The sequence below is a fragment of the Mytilus galloprovincialis genome, chromosome 4 (genome assembly GCF_965363235.1).
Source record: "Mytilus galloprovincialis chromosome 4, xbMytGall1.hap1.1, whole genome shotgun sequence".
Classification (NCBI taxonomy): domain Eukaryota; kingdom Metazoa; phylum Mollusca; class Bivalvia; order Mytilida; family Mytilidae; genus Mytilus; species Mytilus galloprovincialis.
The window spans coordinates 83,078,459-83,097,975 of NC_134841.1; the positions used below are offsets into that span (position 1 = coordinate 83,078,459).

At 31.9% G+C, this 19,517-nt stretch overlaps 1 protein-coding gene across 1 annotated transcript in view; it reads right to left on the reverse strand.

Moving 5' to 3' along the window:
- Positions 1–12,715: 12,715 nt before the first annotated feature.
- Positions 12,716–19,517, reverse strand: part of LOC143073173 (uncharacterized) — a 43,644-nt gene continuing 36,842 nt past the window's right edge. Inside the window, exon 11 of the mRNA XM_076248513.1 lies at positions 12,716–13,813. Coding sequence (XP_076104628.1) covers positions 13,749–13,813 — 65 coding nt within the window. The 3' untranslated portion in view covers positions 12,716–13,748. The remainder of the gene's footprint in view (positions 13,814–19,517) is intronic.

Genomic DNA, 19,517 nt, shown 5'->3' on the forward strand with positions numbered 1-19,517 from the left:
TTATTTTTTCTTTTTCTTAGCATTGAGATAAATTAGGAAACTTCATTTTGTATTATTTTCTGTGTAAATGTGTTTAAATATATTTTATGATAACAAAACAGTTACAAGATATCAATTCTATATAAAAATGAGGAGATTGGGTGTGATTACTGATGAAACAACTATCCTCTCCCAAAAAGTAGTAATAATAGATATCCCAACAGCCTTGAGAAAAACCATACTCATAGTTAGTTATAAAAGACACAGACAAGAAAATGTAAAACAAATCAATTAAGAAAACTAACGGCCTGATTTTTAACAATTTGCCAAAAAACAAATATAATATACTGCAACAAATGACAACCACTGAATTGTACGCATCTGACTTGGGATAAACACATAAACAAAGTAGAGGAGTTATACATGTTTGCTTGCACCAAACCCTCCCGTAACCTGGGCCAGAGATGTAACAGAACATCATAAGACGAAACTAAAAATCAATTGAAAAGGGCTTAACTCGTCAGATCCAATACAAATAAATATAAAAATTCCAGCAAAAACACTATACTGGAAGAAGCATGGTATTTATAAATTCCTTACAAACAAACAAAAACAATGTACAGATCTGAGAGTACTGACAGTTATTGACAACTAGTTGAAAGCCAATAACATATAATTTATAAGTTCTCAACTGCAAGATAGGAATGTTTACCACATACCTAAAAATTTCCTCTATTTGCATTTATTAGGGAAACTCTTTTGCAAAGTCTGAAGTCTTCATTGAAGGTTTTGTTTGGATCCGGCCATACACGCTTTGACACCTTTCTTGAATGATATCCATATAAAGAGTGATAATAAGCATATTTCATAATGAAGGTAGAAATCCCACACCAGAGAAACATTATTTATTTATGTGCACTAGATCAAGAAAATGGACGCCATTCTACACTCCAAAAAGTACGCTTAAACCGAAAAAAGAAACAACATACAAGACGATTAAAGGCCAAATATTCCGTACATCGACCAGACACAACAATGAAACATATTTTGTGAGCACTTGACCTCCTCTCTTCATTTCCAGGCAATGTAAGTCTTCTTAATTTCCCTAGTCAGCAGTTACAGGCTGATATTTTGTTCAGTGTCAAATAATAGAACTATCATTTGATTTTATATGAGGTTAGGATGAAATATTTTGTCACATCTTTTTTTTCTTAGGTGGATAAATCTCTGACCTGCTTTCTTTTCTTCATTTTATTCAATCATGGACTTTTTTTTGTTTAATATCTTTACTTTTTTAAATATATGCATATAGTTCATCCTGATTTTTTTGCTGGTTGCTCATTTTACATTTCTTTTACTCGAAACTCTTGTCATGCCTTTCTTAAAATTAAACCAAATCCCCGTCAAAATTAAATTATAGCTCAATGGGTTCTTTGTGATATTTAAGGGGTCAATGGCATCAATGACAGGAACATGTATACTCTGTTTAAAGAGTCTTCAAAAACTGTGGATGGTATACCAAGCTAGATGGTAACAACTTAACATACAAGATCAAGAACTCAAGATGACTTGATAATCATGACAATTAGAAGAAAACTATTGTACAAATAACAGGAACATACCAATCTTTACTAGCATAAATTCTTAATTATGAAAGGTACATGTAGTAATGCAAAGCATACCCCCTACCTTGCAGTTTGTATGTCAGTCAGTTCATCAAAGAAAAAATTAAAAGATTATGAAATCATTTATTGCAGAAAGTTTCAATAATAACAAAGGGATATTCATTCTATAAACTATATATACATTCTTTAACAGTAACAAACTAGAGGCTCTCTAGAGCCTGTGTCGGTCACCTTGGTCTTTGTGCATATTAACAATGGACAGAGATAAATTCATGACAAATGGTGTTTTGGTGATGGTAATGTGTTTGTAGATCTTTCTTTACTGAACATTTTTGTTGCTAAAATTACCTCTATCTATAATGAACTTGGCCCAGTAATTACAGTGGAAAATATTTCCTAAAAATTTACAAAAATTAACAAAAATTTATGAAAATTGTTAACAATTGACTATAAAGGGCAATAACTCCTTAAGGGGTCAATTGACAATTATGGTCATGTTGACTTATATGTGGATCTTATTTAGCTGAACATTATTGCTGTTTACAGTTTATCTCTATCTATAATAATATTCAAGATAATAACCAAAATCTGCAAAATTTCCTTAAAATTATTAATTCGGGTTCAGCAACCAAACAACAGGTTGTCCGATTTGTCTGAAAATTTCAGGGCAGATAGCTTTTAACTTGATGAACAATTTTACCCAGTCAGATTTGCACTAAATGCTTTGGTTTCAGAGATATAAGCCAAAATCTACATTTCACCCCTATGTTCTAGCCATGGCGGCCATCTTGGTTGGTTGGCCAGGTCACGCCACACATTTTTTAAACTAGATACCCCAAAGATGATTGTGGCCAAGTCTGGATTAATTTGGCCCAGTAGTTTCAGAGGAGAAGATGTTTGTAATAGATTACTAAGATTTACGAAAAATGGTTAAAAATTGACTATACAAGGCAATAACTCCTAAAGGGGTCAACTGACCATTTCGGTCATGTTGACTTATTTGTAAATCTTACTTTGCTGAACATTACTGCTGTTTACAGTTTATCTCTATCTATAATAATATTCAAGATAATAATCAAAATCTGCAAAATTTCCTTAAAATTACTAATTCGGGGGCAGCAACCCAACAACAGGTTGTCTGATTCGACTAAAATTTCAAGGCAGATAGATCTTGACCTGATAAACAATTTTATCCATGTCAGATTTGCTCTAAATGCTTTGGTTTCAGAGTTGAAAGCCCAAAACTACATTTTACCCCTATGTTCTATTTTTAGCCATGGCGGCCATCTCGGTTTGTTTGGCCGGGTCACGCCGCACATTTTTTAAACTACATACCCAATGATGATTGTCAGTGGCGTAGCCAGGGTTGAAATGATCTGGATGTTTCGGCGAGCGGAGCGAGGCGAAAAATATTTTGGACCTTTTTATGCAGAAAATTATTTTTTATTTAAGCACATGTACTCCCCCAGAATCTGACGCTAGTTAGATTTTTGTTCAAATTCAAAATACCCACGGGCACCAGTTCATATATTTTTATTGTTAACCAAATTTTATTGTTTCCTCGAAACTACCATCATTCAATTCATAAACATTTGATGTAAAGTTTCCCACCCAATCTCATATTTGACATATCAAAAACGGACCCCCATTACAGCGGCACTTCTGTATAATTTAGGAACTTCGGAATATAGGAACTGAAGTGCTTTCTCTTTCCAGGAATTTGAGTCCACAACCTTGGGTTTTTGATTTTTGACTACTGAGCTAAACGCGTTGAGGAGACATAAAAATACCGGGCATCCGATCGTCCGGTCTTGTTACATTGTAGCACTCTCATGTGTACAATTCTTGTCAGATTAAGTGAAACTCATATCATAAGCAATGTCTTTGACAATTTGGAAAATAAGTCGAAATCAAATATTTTTAACCAGTTATGACCCCTCGAAATATAAATTGTAATGAAAATTAATTAAGATATTGAAAATAAAAAAGATAAAGAAAAAAAGTGATTCTCTTGTTCCTTGCCCTTTGATAGATAAAATATGACATGTAATTGTACATGGCGGGGAACATTGGATTGTTGTTCTTTACTGATTGAAAATAAAATTAGTATTTGAACCCAGATAGAAACGGGAATTGATAAGCCTAGGACTTATCACGATCTATTACAAATTGATTTTTTTATCACGTCGTTTACCATATCGCAAGAAACGATATCAGATAATTGTGTTTTAGTAATTGTCAATTGCTAAATAGTCAAATGAGAAGCCATCTCTCCACTAGGTTCAATTTCAAATGAAACATGTCCACGGGTCTGCGTATCAGTCCTCTCCGCTTGCCTTAGCCGATGACTTTTTTTTACGAACAAAAGCTAACTTGAAACACTATATTGCGATTCAACTATCTTGTTTACATAAACTAAATTATCCTAAATGAAAGACTAGGCATGCTGCTTCGAAAATGACTGGACGTTATCCCCCATACCCTCAGCCTTGTTACATTTGGACACTTCCGAGTTAAACTGCTGCTATTTTTTTTTGTCAAAATGATGTGGATGCTTGAGCATCTGAGCATACATGCAAGCTACGCCACTGATTGTGGCCAAGTTTGGTTAAATTTGGCCCGGTATTTTCAGAGGAGAAGATTTTTGTAAAAGCTAACGACGACGGACGATGACGACGGACGACGGACGCAAAGTGATCAGAAAAGCTCACTTGGCCCTTTGGGCCAGGTGAGCTAAAAAGTGGTTTAATCAACAAAACTCCTACAAAAATACTAACTACCTTACATGTACAATATTATAAATATCACAGATGGAAATAAGTGTTAAATCATTCAAGATTTACAAATTTATTTTTCTTTTATTGAGGATATACATGTATATCAAAACCTTGCAAATCTGAGTTTTAAGAACCTCAGGAAGATAAGATAATTGATAAACAAAAACATTTTTTTGGAATAATTTGTTAATAAAAAATATGGATATATGGTTAATTTAATACTTTTTGAGTGAAACTAAGTAAAATATTAACAACAATGCGCACTCAATGAAATATCAAATTCATCATCGTTATCACAGTCAAATAACAAGAGTGATTGTAACAGGATGCTGTAAAAAATCTCCCAAGCAAAGCTCCCATAATTCGCCATTTCCATGGTCCCATATTTCATTTGATGCATTGTATTGTCAGAAACAAGAATAAATATAGTTTAGGGGTGGGACTCTCGACTATACAAGTTTTCAAAAAAAGGAGGGGATAGACTTACCCCCAGGGACTTCACCTGTATTTAATTTAATTTGTTTTGCTGTCTCTTACAAGAATATATATGGTTTAGGGGTGGGGATCTCGTTCTGTTACAAGTATTCAAACATGAGGGGTAGGGTTGACCTCCTTAGAATGGTTTATTGTCCAATACAAAAATATATATGGTTTAGGGTGGGGATCTCGACCATTTACAAGTATTCAAACAGGATGGGGTGGGTGTGACCCCAAAAAACTTCACATATATTTCATTTAATTTGGTTTATTGTCTCATACAGTAATATATATATGGTTTAGGGGTGGGATTCTCAACAATTTACAAGTTTTCAAACATGAAGGGGTGGAGGTGACCCCCAATGGATTCTCCCTGTATTTCATTTGATGTGTTTTATTGTCCCATACAATATAAAAAAGAAGATGTGGTATGATTGCCAATGAGACAACAGTCCACAAAAGACCAAAACGACACAGACATTAACAACTATAAGTCACAAAGCAAAGCCCATACCGCATAGTCAGCTATAAAAGGCACCGATAAGACAATGTAAAACAATTCAAACGAGAAAACTAATGGCCTTGTTTATATATAAAAAATGAACGAAAAACAAATACGTAACACATAAACAAACGACAACCACTGAATTACAGGCTCCTGACTTGGGACAGGCACATACATAAATAATGTGGCGGGGTTAAACATGTTAGCGGGATCCCAACCCTCCCCCTAACCTGGGACAGTGGTATAACAATATAACATAAGAACGAACTATAAAAATCAGATGGACAAAAATACAAGTGGACGTGGAAGACTATACATGGTTTAGAAGTAAAAATCTTGACTGTTTTCAAGTTTTTAAATAACAGGGGGTGGGGTAACATCCCTTTAATTTAATTTTTTTTCCATACACGAATATATATGGTTTAGGGTGGGGATAAAAAAAATCAGGATGGTAAATCATATCACGCCAATATGTCCTGAATATGCAGTTATCTTTGTTTTTGCTAAGAAACAGCCATCACAATAATTACGTTTAATGTTTCAAAAATACATCACTGTAAACAAAAGTGTCCTTATTTGAACCTATACAAAATCTCACTGTGTCACTACACTAGGAAAACTCAGTAGCCTTAGTTCATGAATGCATGGACTTAGCTAAAGTAAATGGGTTGGTTCATGCATGCATGGACTAAGCTAAAGTAAATGGGTTAGTGCATGCATGCATGGACTAAGCTAAAGTAAATAAGGTTAATGCATGCATCCATGGACTAAGCTAAAGTAAATAAGGTTAGTGCATGCATGCATGCACTAAGCTTAAGTAATTGGGTTAGTTCATGGACTAATGCTTTAATACCATTTGTCGAATGAAATAGTAAGAACGGTAATGTTAGTCCATGCATACATGGACTAAGTTTAAGTTGCATAAGATAATTGGGTTAGCCCATGTTTGCATTGACTAATGCTGCTTCAAAAATTGAAGAAAAAAAATAGTTTGAGTAGCCCATTGCATGGGTTATATCTGTGGTGTTAGTCCATGCAAGTATGGACTAAGTTAACGTGTGTTGCCTTTGTCCATGCATGCATGCATGGACTAATCTTAGGTCTTAAGTTTTCATACTAACACAATATGCAAAATTTCATTCATACTATCATGTGTTTGTAATTTATCTATAAAGGTATATTATAAGTCACAATATGCCTTTAAATTATAACATTTAGATTGAATAAGAAAAAATCAACTAAGAAGAAAAAATGATAGTAACATGAAATACAAAAAAAAATATAGCTAACATCATGAAATAAAGCGGGAAGGAGAAATGCAGGTTTTCTAAACTTGATGTTGATTTCCAAGTTTATTTAATACCTTGTTGCTAATGCACCATGCCTTATTTGTGAACTTGTACTAAAGAACCTCAGTATGGCATAAGCTTTGTACTCCTGCTCCAAAGGATTCTGCATTACCGCCGTCATGCCATCTATTCATACTTTTTAATGAAATAGTGCACACAAGTCTAGATCATGTGAAGCTGCATATGAATATGGAAATAATGATGGATTAGACAACTATGTTTCTGTTAGACTTAGAAATTAAAATTCCAGCAAAGATAAGAATAGGTTTATAAGATACTAAACCTTGCTCATAATTATTACAATCATTCTGACTAAAACAGAAAATTAAAAAAAAATACCAATATGGAGTTCCACAAAATCTATGAATGTTTTGGTGACATACATTTTGACACTGCAGATCTAATATAGGCTTATATTTTATCTCACTTCTTGCCAGCGTTTTAACAAATAGGAATAAATTCTGGATTATAGGAACCGAAATGACAATATAGTACAGCAAAACCACTTGAAACAAATGGACAGTTGGTTTGAGACATCCTGAAAAATGTGAGCATATAACTATACATTAAAAATTATAATCACAACAATAAGGAACGAGGAAAATTTAAAACGGAAAGTCCCTAATCAAATGGCAAAATCAAAAGCTCAAACACATCAAACGAATGGATAACAACTGTCATATTTCTAATTTGGTACAGGCATTTTCTTTCGTAGAAAATAGTGGATTAAACCTTGTTTTATAGCCAGCTTAACTTCTCACTTGTATGACAGTCGCATCAAATTCCATTATATTGACAACGGTGTGTGCACAAAACAAACAGACATAATAGGTAAAAATGTCACAAATAGGGATACAGAAGAAAGATACTATAAATGTATTATTCTCATAATACAACGACTATCCTACTGTTCCAAAAACAATTTTGATCTGAGCGTCACTGATGAGTCTTAACGCGCGTCTGGCGTATCAAATTATAAGCTTGGTACCATTGACAACTATTTGGTTCTATATTAATTGACGGAATTTAACCTCCAGTGTCAGAGTTGGTAGATGTTCCGAATCTTAAGTTAAACAAACCTGTTTAGTTTTTGTTACATTCTTTAATTGTCACTTTATTATTTTCAATTATTGATATTTGATAACTATATGTATAGTTTGATGATTTTTTATCAGCATTTTTTTAATCTGTCTGTTGGTTATGTTTCTCTTCCGATTGTGGCCAAGCTACTACTGTAATCACTAGCCAGTCAACACTGAGGTTGTGAGTTCGAACCCTGATCTTGTGGGTGCACTCGAATCCAATCTTAATTGACTAGGATTTTTAGTTTCCCTATCGAAGGCCGGTGGTTTTCCCCGGGCACTCCGGCTTCCACCAACAATAAAAACTGGCCGCCAAGAAATAGCATAAATGAGGTGCTTAAAAGTGGCGTTAAAACATCAAAAATCAAATCAAAATCTTCCGATTGTAAAGTATTCTTACCATAACACAAAACTATATTCCACTATTGTTTCCTTGATTTTTGATCTAATTGAGCAAAACGGTTAGAGCTATGGTAGCACGTTGAAGGGTAATTCCATGCTGTGTCCGACAAATTCTTTGACTAAAATATAGTCCCCCACCCGAAAACAAAGGCTTTTGGAAGCAAAATTGAGGATTGGTTAACTCAATAGTAAAATATTTGTAGTGATATGTACTAGTATACATCTATTAAGACTACCAACAAGAATGTTAAACTTTAGGATACAGTTTTGATGCTATTTGATACCTATGGGCTTCGTTTTATGATAATTTGGAAGAACACATTGCTATCTTTTCACCCCTATATTGGCTTTCAAACAGTACATATGGTATAGATCGATATAGAAATCATCCTTTTTATTGTAACAAAACTGATATTTACAAACAAAGGTCATATATATTTGATTTCATTATTGCATTTCACTAGGTGTATCAAACTATAAATCAGAACAAATAAATAAACCATGTTCTTGCCAGACACAAGTTAAATGACTAAACTAACGGATTAAAGGTGAACTAGCTTTCAAATTCACGTTCACCGATTAGCCACAAATTCTCATATTTGATTGATAACCATGTAAAACAATTATCCAAATTATGAAACGTCTAAAATAAACAATTTACAAGGTATGAGCTCGATACTATGTAACTTTGTTTCGTATGTATTTAAGTCTTGGTGCCATCTAATAAACTATTTAGTTGACCTCCGAAGACCCCCAATGGTCACATAAGCGATATAAACATAAATATATAGAAATAGGAATGTATAAGAATGGTATTTTGTGTTCCAAATCAGTCAATCCAGTGATTTACCTTTGTTTCACTTTCAATGTTGACATTTTCCCCTTTAAATAGCCTAACATGCACAATGAACGAGTTATCCATAGCTAGGAGGTTGAATTGAAATTCACATGAATACGGATTCTATGAGATTGAATTATTCATTTGTAAGTGAATAATTCATCATCAAGTTTTTTTAACTGAATTTGACAAAATTAAACCATACTGGCTGCTAAAGGCGAATCATTATTTCACTGTTTCATTTTCATCAATGTTTGAACAAAAAGAAGTTGTACTTAAGATTTTTTTTATATATCTCGTAGGTAGTACCCCTTTTAGTATTTTCAGACTTGGGACATACACATTCTTACAGAATGTGGCGGGGTTAAACATGTAAGCGAGATCCCAACCATCCTCTTACCTGGGACAGCGGTATAACAGTACAACATAAGAACGAACTATAAAAATCAGTTGAAAAGGGCTCAACTCACCAGACGGACAAAAATACAAGTGGACGTGGCAAGTTACTTGTACATCCCAACAAGTTTGGTGTAAAGACGTCATAAACAGTTAGAGAAAAACATGACTGTTTATGTTGCACACACATTGTTGTCAATATAATGGAATTCCATTCGACTGTCCATTCGACTGTCATACAAGTGAAAGTTTTTGCTAGCTATAAAACCAGGTTTACTCCATGACTTAATTTCTACATCAGGAAATACATGTTTCAAGTCAGGAATATGACAGTTTTCCCCATTCGTTTGATGTGTTTGAGCTTTTGATTTTGCAGATTAAGAAAGGACTTTCCGTTTTGAATTTTCCTTTGAGATCGGTATTTTTTTGTTATTTTACCTTTCATTTGTAGAATGGCTAAACTTTTTTCGATATTATCGTACTAACTACCATTTTCTTTCGACTAGTAGAACAACAAAAGGTACATCCAAGTACATCATAATAAAGAGAGACCAATGACGTCTTGAAGTAATTAAAGGTTTTACAGGTAAATAAATATGTTGTATTATTTTCATTTATATGTATGTTTATTTTGGAATGTGATTTTAGATCTTATTGTCATAAGTGTGGGAAAATTTAAACCTACTTTTCTATATGTATATCAATATATAAGACAAAGTTTGTTGAGAACACCTAACATTAAAATTCACACTCTTGTAAATGAAATATCACTACTTTTAACAATGGCCATAGCATACGTTAGTTTCGATGCTTAAATTGTGGTAATACAGAAAAAAATCAGTATCATTTAAAGAATCACTTTTTCTTACACTTGAAAAGGACAAATCTTCAAACTTTGTCCTTCAGACGTTTTTTTCTTCTTCTTAATTTTTAAGAACCTTATTTCCACGTTTCAAATAGTTCAATGATTTTTTTTCAAATTTAGTGATGAACTTAATTTTTTAAGAAATGGTATTAAGATACAGCCGAACGTATGTTTTTTGTCGCCGGAATGTCATCGGAAAGATTTTTTTTATACACTTTTTTCATACTTTATTGATTAAATGACTTAGTTTTTTTTTTTTGCATTTTTAAATTCTTATACGACATCAATAAGTTTATCAAAACTTTATAAAAGTTAACAAAGCTTTTTTTTTTAAATAAAGAGATATTGTAGGAGCAATAATTTGAAAAAAAATCATATTGTTTAGCAGTTAACATTCACATACAGTCTTGGATCACATATTTTAGAAAATATTTACTTTTTTCAAAAACAGAGTAAACTTTATTTTTTATAATACGAAAGCTCTGTCCAAGTTTCTTGAAATCACATGAAGGTTTGATCAAGTTATTGACGTATGAAAAACTACCTTTGACTGTATCTTAATGTTTAATGCAAAAACAAAAACATTTATCAGTCAAATAAAGAAAATAAAGAAATATCTTTTATTTTTTTACTTTTAATACTGATTCTTGATCATAAAATCATTTGTCCAAATTTTGTACAAATCTCTGAAAATTGTCAAAGTTGTTGTTGTTTAAAAAAACTTTAACTATAAACTGGACCTTAATGTTGACGATGACGACCTAGTTACCAATGAAGAAATGCAGGCTCGACAATAAATGCAAGATGTTAAAGTAGAATAAACATTTGTTAAAAGACAACGCTTCTGATCGTCTACTTTATGTATGGAAAGCAACTTTTAAAAAGGAAGTCAAGTTTTAATTACTTTGTGTATCTTGATTGAATTTCGAATATTAAGATCAAGTAACGATTCATGCAATCTAATTAAAAACCGATCTCTCATCGCTCCTGTTTCTGATATGTCGCGTGGGAGATCTAACGAAACCGGCTTTGAGGTCACATGTGAGTGAACTAAAAGTCATGAATTTATAAAGATATGCAAATGAGTTGGCGACCTATTAATAAGCCAATCAAAAAAGTTTATGAATTGTTATGAATGACGATTTCGTCGTAAATAAAATGAGTTACATCCCTTTGCCTTACGTTAAACTTCCAAGATCGTGGAAGACTCAATTTCATTGGTCGAAAAAGACACACCTACGAGGTCACTCACATGTGACCTCAAAGCGGGTTTCGTTAGATCTCCCACGCGACATATCAGAAACAGGAGCGATGAGAGATCGGTTTTTAATTAGATTGCGATTCATGAGTATCATTAAAATTATCCGCTAAGTGAAATTGTACTAGACATCAAGAAGTTAGTCATAAATTGAGATTCAGAAGATAACAGATACAGATTTTTGTATTTAGTATTTAGTATTTTTTCTAAAAGAAAATGACACTTTATAAATTTCGTGCTTAAGATACGCATTTCTTGATCACACTTCATCAGGAGCGCACAAACCCAAACATGTGGAAAATAAATGTTTGAATATATATGAACAAAACTGACCTAAAAATTAAAGCCAAATTCATCTTCCGACTAAATCTACCAAAGCAAATTGAAATTTAATTCCATTGCCTTTATAAACTTATGTTTAAAAGTTTCATAAAAATATAGCAATAATGTACACCAGAGAGTGCTACCAATGCAATTATTAAATAACAAAAATACCGAACTCCAAGCTAAAATCGAAACAGAAAGTCCATAGTGTCAAAATCAAAACCTTAAACACATCAAACCAATGTATTACAACTGTCATTAATTCATGCCTTGGTGCAGGCATTTTCTTGTGTAGAAATTTGTGGATTAAAGCTAGTTTAATCTCTTGCTTGTATGACAGTCGTAAAAAAATCATTATAAATTAAATTCCAAAGTGACACAACTCTTTTAAAATGAATTGATCGGCATTAATTTTCGAACTCGTTAAAGACATTGCTGAAATTATCTTATGATATTAGTTTTATGAACATCTGGCAAGAATTATACACATGTCACAAATAGTGCTCACAAAACCTGACAGAAGGCGCCCAATATTTCCATGTCCCCTGCAACGCGTCACAAGTGGGGACAAAAATGATAAATGTTTCATAGTTACACCTTGAATTCATTACAAAATACTGTTATAATATATACAAAACTCAATGAGAACATTTTTCATTTGAATTGAGTTTTTTTGCGGAGGCTTTAGGAATAGTCATGGATGTTATCTTCTTCTGTGATTTAAATAACCATTTCCGTTCAACAATTAAATAAGATTAAAATAAATTGGAATTACATGATGCATAGAGATTATAGAGATCAACATACGATTAAACAATAAAATAACAAAACAAATAGGTGACCATCAACTTTTTAATATAACATATATATACGGTTTAACATATAACCCACAAAAATCACATATTTTCACAAAATTTTACGTGCAAACAGACTTATTAAATAATGCTCGAATTACACTATCTAACTAAATGATGAAGAATATCAGGCTTTAAATGCCTTTGCATTAATGATAGTTTTACCTGATAGTAACCTATGAAAAATATTAAAGTCTATTTTATTGAAATAAGCAAATTTACAATTTACACCAGAATGCAAAACCATTAAAATCTCATCGAATTTAGATTTTTTTTATGACTTATATTTAAAGTTGTTTTGCTTGATTCAATTCTTTTAAAACGTAATAATGGCGTTAAACATTCATATTGCTTGCAGATGACACATGAACATACTTATATAAATGATTACGGTAAAATCATTTCATAACATAAGAAATGCCCAAATTGCCTATACAGGTGGGTTGCATATTATGACTTCCGGTATAATTATGTTTCATCAAACATCTCTTATATACACCCATTAACATGTTTCAATAAATTGAAGTCGGAAGTGAATACATATGATTTATTATTCGTTTGTTGGAGCAGATTGTCAAAATAATTCAAGAAACAGATTTCACTTATCAACGTTTAAAATTGACATTTTAGGTCAGATTTGATCAAATTTGTTAAAAAATAAAATCGCCGTTTGTCACAAACGTGTTTAAATTTGTTTATAAGATAATAAATATTATTATTTTTGAAATAAAAAAAAAAAAAAAAAAAAAAAAGGAAACATGCTTAATAACTTAAACTATCAAGACGAAGTATCTACCCAATATTGTTACTTGGGACACAGAACAAATTTCACAAAACAAATAAACTTAATGTGTTGAAAATTCAAAACGAAAATATGGCATTTATAACAGTCTGTTTCATTAGATGATACAGGTATATGATGTTCAAATATATCCTAGACAATATTTTAAAACAATCAGAGACAAAATTTAAATAACAAACAATGTCAAATATAGCACTAACAAATAAACACAGTCATCATCTGACTAATCTCTGAATTATTAATCCAATCGTCAGACATAGTATGGATATAACCGGTGTGCCTGAAAATACAGAAATAATGCTATGAATAACTGTACAAATAACAAAACCAAATTTCTTTTTTTTTCTTAATACGGATATTTACGTGGTTTAGAAAAAAACAGGGACAAAAAACAACTTTAGAGGTTACCCTTTCTAAATTTGTTCATTAACATTAAATGTCACAAGTTTTCCGGCACAAGATACGCATTTCAGAGCATATTTCTTTCAGTGAAGCTTGTGACCAAAATGTATGTTAATCAACTAATCCCTATATTCATTCGTTCATATTTCAAGTGCTATTTTTTTTTAAACAAAATTGTTTTCAAAATTAATACAGGATTTTTGCTTGCTTTCTTACATCTTTTTTTAGCAAAGTTGCTGATGAATGTTGATTAGCAAAACGTTCGAGAACACAATAAACTGCATAGTTTTCTTCTTAAGTATACTGTTCACATTGTAGTCATTGCTTTGACACTAACTTTAGAAATAAACCCACGAAGACTTATTCTTAGAAACCGATTACTAAAACTAAAATTGAAACAATCATTCATTTCAAGTTAAACATTAACCACATTGACTGTTTTGTCCTTATAATATTAAAGTCACCACGTTGAGTGCAAACGTTACACTAAGCGACCACTGCAAACTTTACTAAAGTGCTAGTTATTGCATTAGACTACTAATATCTAAGAAGCAATCAAAGGATATTTACGGTGCTATGTGGATGTTTTCTGTTTGTAAACTATATCTTTTCGAATTTGTGATAAACATTGATGATATTAGCATACAGATTTTATAAAAATCCGGCAAAAAATGTACAAATGAGAGCTCTAAAAATGCGATTTAAAATGTAATTATATTTTCAATGGGCTTAACTTAAATAAAAGATAATTGATCAGCACCGATTTTTTTTTAACTCGAAGGGCATTGCTAATATAAACACACGATACATGTTTTATAAAATTCTATCAAGTATTGTACAAATGAGAGCACTAACAATTGCAATTTTCCCTATTCTACCGAATTTTGGTGGGGTTCGTGGTTCTCAATTAAAAGTTGTTTATACTGTTATGTTGTATGTATTCTGTTTGTCTTTTTGTCTATTCTCGTTTTTTGCCAAGGCGTTGTCAGTTTGTCATCAACTTATGAGTTTGATCATCCCTTTGATATCATTATGAATGTATCCACAAATGTAATCATTTGTACACAAGTCACATTGGTGGATTTATGAGTTGTTTACTTGAGAAATTGAAGACGTGAAAAAACTTCGGTAACATGATAAAGTGAATGAGAATGAGCAAAAAGAAATGAATATAATCTAACATTATAAACATATGGGTGCATGAAGGAAAGAATTGTGAAATTATTCTGCAATATTCAATTAACTATTTGCACTCAGATAGTGACTACAATATTACTACGTTTACTTTTTGTTTTCAATCATCTATTTTCTTAATTAACCTTACCAAATCCACTGCAGTCTTAACATGTTTATAGAAAAAATTAAGGTCATTTGTATTTTTATTTATTGAACACGAATTAGCAACATAATGTGACACCCTGACTTTAGTTTAATGCTACATAAGTACAGCAAGATTGTTTAAAATATCTTGTCCTATAAATGGTTAACCAATCACATCACTTTCTTTTAAAATTAAAAAAAAAAAACAACTAAATTGTGCAAAAACCCTTTGAAATTCCTAAACTGGGACAAATCATTTTGAAACATTCACTTGATCACAGTAAAATCTTTCCATGCATAATTTCATTCGCAATAAATGTTCATAAAAGTTTGTTCATTACATTACAATTCCACATATAATGTCACTTACAGCTATAATTTTGATTTAATCTGGTTACTAACCGTTAAATTATCAGATTTAAAAGCAGCAAATGAGTGTGGAAATCCTTTGAAATTCTATAAATTGGGACTATCCAAATTGATATCATGACTTGCATGATTTTATATGCAACAAAGTTCAAAACATTTATTTTTCAAATTGAAATGCGCATTTAAAGAGATTTGATGCAATAATGCTGATTATATCTTCTTTTTAAAAACGTTTATCATAATGATTAAACTAATTAGATTCACATAATCCTATAACAATTAAAAAAAAGGAACAAAACACTTAAAGTAAACTATTACTAAACTATCAAGATCCCGACTTGAAATTGACTTACAAAGTAAGGTTTTGTGAGTTAAATCAGGTTGTATGCACCACAGCGTTTTAATCAAAATAATTATGACATGTAAATTATATCTGCTATCTAATAGACCAAACACACACATTATTCATGCGTTTGAATAAAATTGAGAAGGAAAATGGGCCATATGTCAAAGAGACAACAGCCCGAACAAAGAGCAGACAACAGCCGAAGGCCACTAATGGATCTTCAACGCATCGAGAAAATCCCGCACACGGAGGTGGTGTTCAGTTAGACCCTAAATAAAATTGTGTGCTATTTACTGACATTCCTTACTTCTATGGAAGGCGATTTACATGCAACATTATCAAGAATTCACCCTTGTATCTTTTCCCTACCATTTAGCAAAGTAATATTTTTGTTCTAAGCTGACCTTTCATGTAATAAGATACTAAACATGAAATAAATTCTATGGCCCATCAGTCAAACATAGATAAATGTCGTTATGGTTATAATAAAAAAAATAATACCGATATTATTCCAATTCTTCAAATAAATGAATTAATTCTAATTTATAAGTATTACTGTACTGTGCATTTTGGTTTCTATATTTACGCACTTATAATTTATGTCTTAATCTATACTATTTTCATTTTAGAAGAGTTCGTTTTGAATAAGTATCTGCAATAAATTTTATCATGGTATTGTATTAGAGGCACACATTCGTAATTTTAACCATATACAAGAAATTTTACATGTGTATTATAACGAAACACAACTCAAAATATACAGGTACACTTAACATGCAAATGCTAAAATTTATGATAAAAGAGATGATTTCTCATTTCCTATCGTTAATTATCCATTTTTAGATGGTGACATTCCCTTGTCACCATCTTACAGTGTTTATATATCTCAACTTGTACGATTCGCTCGTGTATGTAACAATGTTTTAGAATTTAACGAGAAAAATTTATGTATTACTGAAAAATTATTACACCAGGGTTTTCGATATCACAAACTAGTCAAAACATTTACTAGATTTTAGCATCGGTATAAGGACATCATTCGGAAATATAGCTCAACATGCAAACTTCTTATACGTTCAGGTATTTCACATCCAAAGTTTATGGAAATATTCTTTATAAAGCACAAACATGTCAGTATTCACCTCAGAAGCTAACAAAACATTTAAATAGACTTATTAAGAAGGGATATAGTTACGATACTGTTGTCAGGTCATTAAAAATTGCATATTTTGGCTTTAATATTGATTCACTTATAGGGTCTTTGCATCGAAACTAAACACATTTATTATTAATAAACCAGTTGTTGGCATGACACGGGTTATGTTCTTCTCATATACATGTATGTTATGATGGTAAGATACTAAACCCCTCACGGGGAGGATTGTGCCTGATATTCATATGATGAAGACATAATTTTTCAATCATTTTAATTGAAGTCTGGAGCTGGCATGTCAGTTAACTGCTAGTAGTCTGATGTTATTTATGTATTATTGTCATTTGTTTATTTTCTTTGGTTACATCTTCTGACATCAGACTCAGACGTCTCTTGAACTGAATTTTAATGTGCGCATTATTATGCGTTTACTTTTCTGCATTGGCTAGAGGTATAGGGGAGGGTTGAGATCTCCCAAACATGTTTAACCCCGCCGCATTTTGCGCCTGTCCCAAGTCAGGAGCCTCTGGCCTTTGTTAGTCTTGTATTATTTTAACTTTTAGTTTCTTGTGTACAATTTGGAGTTTAGTATGGTGTTCATTATCACTGAACCAGTGTATGTTTGTTTAGTGGCCAGCTGAAGGACGCCTCCGGGTGCGAGAATTTATTTCTCGTTGCATTGAAGACCTGTTGGTGACTTTCTGCTGTTGTCTGCTCTATGGTCGGGTGGTTGTCTCTTTGGCTCATTCCCCATTTCCATTCTCAATTTTAAAGGGTAACAAAAATCATTTCTTGATGTATTTAAGACTAAAACACGACACTTAACAATAAATAACAAATGACTTCAACATTTTGCTTACATAGCCATTGCGTAAAATATGTTTAATAACATTATTAGGTAATATTCAATCAAAGGGGAAACACATACACCACAATACATTAAAACCTGAGTAAAATATAAGTAAAATGTACATCAAAAGAAAAACAAAAATATCAAAATCAAGGTCAGGGAAAAGGAAATAAATCATCTTGCTCCATGCAGAAACTTTTCTAGCAGTAAAGAAAAAGGTAGGACACAATTTGCCCGAATTGATTTCATAAACAGATTCCTTTTACTTAAATTTGGAATTTCACATCGATGTTATGAGTGACAGGAGCCTGTAATTTAGCGGGTGACTGTCTATCATATAACTTTGTATGCTGTAGAAAACATAAGGCAGTTGGTTTTTTCATTGAGTTGTTTCACTTTTTGTCATGCCGATGCCTTTCATAACTTCTTATAACTTATTGTTTTTTTCAATGTTTAAGACTTACGGTTACCTGTCGCTATTTATTCCTCTTTTTGAGGTACTGTGATGGATAGTTATACCTCTTTGAAATAATAATACTTCTCCTTATATTTATAATTAAGATTGAAACGACATTATCAAGTAAATATTTCTGTAATATGAAAAGCATAAAAAGGCTCAAAAAAGATTTCCATATTTTTTTTTATAAATTTCAAACTTTATATTCTAAAAGTAAATGAGGACATCTCTAAAATGCAAATTTTCTACAAAAATACAACTTGATATCGTATAGTTGTGGGTGTCTTTTGATATTACACTATACAAAAACATGTACAATTTACAATATTGTGTCAAATTATCCGTGGAACAAAAATATGTAGCCCTAAACTTTACTAAAATTGTCCGTTTATAAATTTTGAAATTATTATGAAACTAAGGTTTCAACTCCCTCAGGCAAAGTTGGCTTTAGATGAATTTGGCTATTTATTTTTGGTATTTTTGACATATAGCTCTTCAACGATTTTCGGTACTTATACATCTTCGGATTTCAAATGTTTGACTTTGAGCGTTCCTGATGAAGGTTAATCCAGAAAAGCGCTTCGGACGCAATAAATTATTAAACGTGTTGTTTTCCATTATTTAGATATTAATTATGTGAAAATTTGGTGTCAAATCCCAAAATTATGTTATGAAAAAGCCAATAATTGTCATCATCTTTGGATTTTAAACTTGTGAAGGAAGAGTATTCAGGGGAAATGAACCATTACCTCTTGAACTAAACACCCGATGATTAACTTACGGAATGCCTGTAATGATGATTATTCATCGAGTGGTAACGTGGTCGGAACTTTCTGTTTCGATGATGCCTTCGATTATTCGATAATCGATTGGACCCGAGCTTTGCTTGATATCGCCCTGTTTTATGATATCGCCTTGTGTTTTGATATCGCCCTGTTTTATGATATCGCCTTGTTTTATGATATCGATGTGTTCTTTTGTAATGCATACACTTTTTCCGATAGGCTGAGTTTGAAAAAAGAATGGTATGTTAAAATAACGTATGTCTAAAATGAATAAAATTCAATGTCGTAAGTTTGTTCCCAAA